The sequence below is a fragment of the Acanthisitta chloris genome, unplaced genomic scaffold (genome assembly GCF_000695815.1).
Source record: "Acanthisitta chloris isolate BGI_N310 unplaced genomic scaffold, ASM69581v1 scaffold25350, whole genome shotgun sequence".
NCBI lineage: Eukaryota > Metazoa > Chordata > Aves > Passeriformes > Acanthisittidae > Acanthisitta > Acanthisitta chloris.
The window spans coordinates 32,120-38,761 of record NW_008653731.1 but is presented as its reverse complement, the minus strand read 5'-3'; the positions used below and the strand labels follow the sequence as shown (position 1 = coordinate 38,761).

At 38.2% G+C, this 6,642-nt stretch overlaps 1 protein-coding gene across 1 annotated transcript in view; it reads left to right on the top strand.

The window, feature by feature from the left end:
• RGS20 (regulator of G-protein signaling 20) overlaps nt 1-5,038 on the top strand; it is a 7,259-nt gene extending 2,221 nt beyond the window's left edge. The window contains exons 2-4 of the mRNA XM_009082240.1: nt 1,810-1,896; nt 2,725-2,959; nt 4,141-5,038. Of these exons, the coding sequence (XP_009080488.1) occupies nt 1,810-1,896; nt 2,725-2,959; nt 4,141-4,329 (511 nt within the window). The 3' untranslated portion in view covers nt 4,330-5,038. The remainder of the gene's footprint in view (nt 1-1,809; nt 1,897-2,724; nt 2,960-4,140) is intronic.
• The last annotated feature ends 1,604 nt before the right edge of the window (nt 5,039-6,642 follow it).

Genomic DNA, 6,642 nt, shown 5'->3' with positions numbered 1-6,642 from the left:
AGCCTGCCCATAAGTAATTTTCTGAGGCATGGTGTGTTCTCTTAGGAAAGCTTTTGTTATTTCTTTTGTCTTTTTCCCCTTTTGTGCATTATCCTATGAACACTGTAATCCTTTCTATTTGATCTGCTGGTTCCCCTCAATCCAAAAATAACTCTGACAAGAAAATCACTTCTTGCCTATGTGTGTGAGGAATACATAATATATCACTTTATGTGTTCAAAAACGGCCAGAGCCACCGGTAAAAAAGGTAGTAAAGGTTTGAGACCTATATAACCCAAAAGAACAGAGAACTAGCTTTACTACTTACTTTTTTCTTTTCTTTTTTCCCTGAAAAGGTACAATGAAATAGTTTATTGGTTTGAACATATGGTTCAGATGTTACAGAAAGAAGTGTTTGCAGTATCTGCTCTCCATCTTAGCAACAGGAAAGCTTTCCTACATCTTCAATGCATGGACTGCCTCGGCAGAGGAAAGCAGGACTCTGCAGATTATGGACTAACACTAGACAAAGAGGGAGGAGATGCCCAGTAAATAGCAAGGCTGCAAGTAAGACTCAGTCAAGAGTTTAGAAGGCAGAAAGGGCAGAAAAATCAACTGGTTTAACAAAAAGCCTTACTAGATATAAATGAGAATCTTAAGGATTAAGTCAACAAAATTTACAACACTGTCACAAAAGGTAAGATACAAATGAAGAAATCAAATTTTGTATTTCCCTAGCTGTTATAACAACTGTATTGCCTCATTTCAGCTGGAGGACCCACTTCATATAAATTACAGGTTACAATACGCTAGGACCTTTACTTCCTGGCACATTTTAAGCAGCTTTACAGATTACATGAATACATGTGTGTATGCACACGCATTTCTCACTAAGATATGATTGCCTGGATGAACTGCAAAGTAGTCCCCATTCCCTAAAAAGAAATATGTATATTCTCAAATCCAGTTTCAAATGAAAAAGAATTGTCTACAACTTCGAAAGAAATCTTTAAAAACTAGAGCCATCTAAACTAACATTTGACAAAAGCAGCAGGAGGTGACAGCTGTTCTTCCAGGCAACATCAGAAACTCTCAGTGATCACTAGTGATTGCAGCAAACTTTTTGAGTTTTTTTTTGTTTTTTGTTTTTTTGGTTTTTTTGTAATGCTACAAACAAGTGTTTCCAGTCAGGCATATTCAAAACAATATTCAGCAATGGTAGATCTGCTCTTTGTGCCCCAGGCCTCACATTTTAAAGCATATATTAGCACTTTCTTAAAGCTGCAGTCAATTACCACACAATCTGGCTGTATCTGCATCTGACCTCTAAAAGATGCTTACCCTTCCAGCATCACATCACATACACAAGTCTTTAGCTTACTTTCAAGTGTCAAGCTTCTGGTTTTCTTGTAACATGGTATCACCACTCCAAACCAGTCTTGGCCCTATGGATATAAAAAAAACAGCCAAGGAGGAAAAAAAGCAACCCCAAACAAACAAATACAAACGCACCTACCTTGAAATCTAACTCACACAAAACCAATGCATCAAGTCTAACTAAAGTAAAAACACTGCATTGAGCATACACAGTATAACAAGCATCACTGCTGAACAGATCTGACATGTGAACAAGTGGATGCATGTATACATATATATACACTTGTGTATACACATTGATAGGGAATTGGACTTGGTGATCCTTAGGGGATCCTTGAGATATTCTATGGATCTAGGATTCCTTCACAAAGTCTATGGGATACAATAGTGAACATGTGGTGTACATTCAGCCTTTTCCTCTATAACGTTGACTAAACTGTTGTTACCTTGCAGTCTTACTGTTAGAAATCAAGAGGAAGAAAGAGCAAGGAGAACATCTCATGAACTCCAAGCAGAGGGTATTCCAAACTGCGAGGAAAGGTATGGTCTTTATTAAGTGTTTAATCAAGCTAAAATGAAACAAACCCAACCAAACATACTAAGTAATTACAGCGCCCAAAACATGAAAATAACTATTTGTCATTTAAGATCAATTTGCAAGTCATTTGTTTTTTATCTCCTAATGAACCACAGGTCTGATCTATAACATTTTACCTTATTTATATGCAGCATGTAACAGATCCCCCCTCTTGTAATATGACAGATCAAAATCAGCATTGTAAACAGTCTCACTTTTTTTCTGCAACAATTTGAAAACATATCCTGTTCCCACCCAGCTACTATGTCATGAGGCTAACTGGCAGTGCTCAGCCTTACAAAAATAATAGAGAGGAGCTTATATCCTCCCAAGAGTCAGGCAACAGCCCCTTCAGAATTGCTCAAACAGGTAAAAGCATCTGCAAAACAGTAATAGACAGGTGGGTACCTTTTGTGGTGTTTGAATCATTGCTTCTCTATATGTACTTTCATTCAATTTTTAACAATGATCCAATAAGGACTATTAGGTATAGAAAAAATGCTTAGCTGTTGCAGAAGTACTTCTTTGCTGCAATTACTTGGAGCAATAAACTGCAATTTCTGCATGAAAGCACTGGCAATCATCTGCATCAGAACTCTTGATAAGCATTTTCAAAAAACACCTTATAAATGTGTTTACTAGAGCTTGCACTTGGGTCGTTCCAGTGAGGAGTCAGAGCCCCATGAACCTTAGGATTTTGTTCCGTCGTGATGGCAGATGCCTCCTGCCAGCTGCAGACAGCGTGAGTAACAATTATTCATCTCTCTCTTCTGCTCTTCCTCCTCCTCAAGCCCTGCTCCTACTCTCGAAGAAGTAAATGCCTGGGCTCAATCTTTTGACAAGCTGATGCTTACTCCAGCTGGCAGAAATGCTTTCCGTGAGTTTCTACGAACAGAATTCAGCGAGGAAAACATGCTTTTCTGGATGGCCTGTGAGGAACTCAAACAAGAATCCAACAAAAGTGTCATTGAAGAAAAAGCAAGACTCATTTATGAGGATTATATTTCTATTCTTTCTCCAAAAGAGGTATATTACTTTTCCCAATACATTCTTTGTTGTTGCTTTGCACAGTTAATTCCAACATGTTTAAAGCTACACCAATGCTCAGGGAGAACTTTTCTTCCCCCACATTCCACTGCCATCAAGTAGCAATTTAGGGGAAAAAAGGCCCCCATTGCTGAGCTGAAAAGGTCAAAACTACTTTCACTGGTTGTCAGAAAGCTCTTCCCAAGCTACCCTGGCATGTGGAAGTTTTAGTTTGAGGCACATACAGATGATCACATTATCCTTGCTCAATTTAAATTTTATTTGTTGGACTAATCGGTTTCCTTTTTTGTGGCACTAGGAAGGAGGTGTATGTGTCTCTCCAAAGGCACAGCAGTCGCAGAGTGTTATTTGCAAAGCACAGGTTGCTCAAAGAGCAGCTGACAAAATATGGCAGAGGAAAAACATGACGACTTCCCAAAAATTTTCAGAACTACTTGTCACTTTGCTGTTAGCAAATATGTCAAGTTTTGAAGACACCTCAGTTTAGTTTGACTATAATCCTGCCAAGCAGGCTGGAATTTTAGGCCTTCCAATATCTATATAAAACTGCAACTTAACTGTGGTGCAAGTGATACTTATGCACTTATAAAAATGCTGTTGACTCTAGCTAGTCTATTCCTGTAACACTAGTATTTTTCTACAGACACTTGTATGTTGTATGGCAACATTACACAGCCATACCTGTGGTTCACATCAATTCACCCAAACAGGAATTTGATTAGGCAACAGCTTCCCAGGTTACATTTTCCGTCTGCGTCATTCTGCTTACTCCAAATTCAGTCCCTTTACAACAGCACTGACTCCGCAGGAAATGAACTGTCACCAAAAATTACAAATCCTCTCTACTACAGGGCAGGAAGTTGGTCTGGAAATAACCCACTGGTCTCTCAGGTTTCAGTAAGAACAGGATTGCAGGCAGTGTTGTTTAAAGGAAGGTACCTCAGTGAGGACATTTCTCTATCCATATTCAAGATATTACTACTTCCAAATTTTAACACAGTCATTGTTTGCCTAAGTATATTTAGCAGGTTTTACACTCTTGGAGGATGCCAGCTGAGATGGTTAAAAAAGACAACTTTTTCAACCAATAAAACAAACCTAAAACTCCAGCTGTACTGTGCACCACTACTATTGACATGACTTTCTGTTTTAAAACGCAGGTCAGTCTGGACTCGAGAGTAAGGGAAGTTATTAACCGAAATATGCTGGAACCCTCACAACACACCTTCGATGACGCACAGCTTCAAATTTACACCTTAATGCACAGAGACTCCTACCCACGGTTTATGAACTCTGCTATTTATAAGGACTTGCTTCAGTCCTTGTCTGAAAAATCCATTGAAGCATAGAATTTTTTCTTAAATGTATTTATTTTCAAACAAACAGAACTCTGGGCTACAAAAATCCACAGGGAATTTAGAATTAATCAGATATTTTACCTGAAAATAACTCAGGCAAGTTTCACTACAGACTGAATGTTTAAATCCGCACAATGTTCTGACACAATCAGCTAAATACAGTTTCTGATCAAATTTAGTGTTATTTTGCAAAAGAGGATGAATGAAAGATTCAAAAAATGGAGTATTTTTTCAAACACAGCACACAACTCAGATGCAAAACTGTTACAACATGTGTCTGAGGTACGAATGCCAACTGAGCACGAAATTCAATTTTTAAGTGGAGTGTTAGAATTTTCTTGAGAACCAAACCAGTTGCCCCATCCACACTGTGGCCAAAATAAAACCATTACTGCTGAGCCTGGGTTACTCTGACAATGCCATCACACCTGGCACTTGTTTGGGTACCTTTCATGCATACAGGGTGTGCTAGTGGAAATCGGCCTGGCAACATCGATTTCAATCAAGCTTGTGAAAGTTACTGGTCGAAATAATGCTGCCTATAAAAAACAGATCTTTTGCTGAAGAATTGTTATTTTACTATTAGAGTCTGATGAAAGCATTAAGTTCACAACGTTGATGTTTATAAAGTTAACTTACTTACTTAGGAGGAAGATAACTTTGGGCATTCGAATTCCAAAATAAAGCACAAGAATTCTCACATCTTCTCCCCTCAGTATGTATATATAAAACCCTTCACTATTTGCTCCCACAAGGATGGCAATATCAACCATCTTGGTTTTGTACATATTAAATTCTCCCCTTGCCTGACAGATCCTGTAAGGTTTCTATTACAGATACGTACACAATTTAATTAATAAAAGCAGGAAGCTGGAACTGTTGTGTTCTGATGCAGCACTACTTCAGACTCTGCAACAGCACCATCTCTGTCCAGTAACAAACCATGTTCATTTGCAGTATCCCCAAAGCACTACCCTTCATTTCTGGTCATATCTCAAAATCAGGAATGACAGGAAGTACTAGGAAGAAAGTAAGTTGAATCCACATAATCTGTGTGTAGATCTGTTATTCTAATGTCTTCTTTCTTTGAAATTACAAGATTTATTACAATTCCACTATATTAAACTCTGGAGTTTATAGTGGATTTCCATTGAATCGTACTTTTTTTCCTGCAGGTTTATTTACATGAACCAAATGACACATGCAGGTAGGAAAAGACACATGGGGAACAGAAAGAAAAAAATATCCCTGGAAGGGGAGAACCAGACTGGTATTGTTCAGTGACATGTACTATAGCCTTTCCAAAACCTACTCTTTGCTTAATTCTAGAACTATTAAAAGCACAAAATGGGGACTTAAAAAAAAGGAAATGGGAATAGCAAAACAGAATTTAAGAGACCAATGTAACTTTTTCCTCAATACTCTGGGCAGGAGATATGTTCTCCCCTTACTGCGTTTGCATTATTAAACAAATAATGATGAGATTTTTCATTACACAGCACTCCAGGAGAAGACCTGATACATGGTAAGTTAACAATGCTATGGAGCAGTTCAAGGCCAGGTTGGATGGGATGCTGAGCGACCTGGTCTAGTGGAAGGTGTCCCTGCCCATGGCAGGAGGGATTGGTACTAGAATAAGGTCCCTTCCAACCCAAACCATTCTATGATTCTATGACTGGTTTTCATCATCTCCTTCCAACAACAAAACACTATTCAATGTATCAGCACCAAAAAGTAAACCAAAAAAACCAGAGAGTGCAAGTCAAAGTGCTTTTGCCCTCTATAGCACAATGATGGATGCTAAGAGAAAACCCTTCTATATACCATGACTCAAGACATGGTCCAGTTAGTGTTTGCCACTGGTTAACCTACCAACACTGGTTATCTCAGCTGAATTTCTAGTAAACACACTCAAAGCAATTTCCTTTTATGTGAAGTATGACATGATAGGAAGTAACATCAACGAAACTAGATATATTGGTAAGGCAGCATGCATGGGGAGTTTGCAGTCTGATGTTGCTGTACTTGTTTTAATCAGGGTGGGTAAGAGTGCTCTAAAACTCTAAACTGGCAAAATAAGTTTAACTAGGTCAAACAGAGCTTGTTGGAAAGATCATACGCACACATCAAAAAAACTTCAAAGCATGTCATCTCACAAAATGGAGGATTTAGTTTCTTTTAAGTTATCTCTCTTCCCTGCAAAGAGACTTCATTAAAAGCTAGAAGACAGACCAAACACTCGTACTTCATATCAAACAATATATTCTATTGTTCTGCAAGAAAAAGAAAGAAAAAAGATGCAAT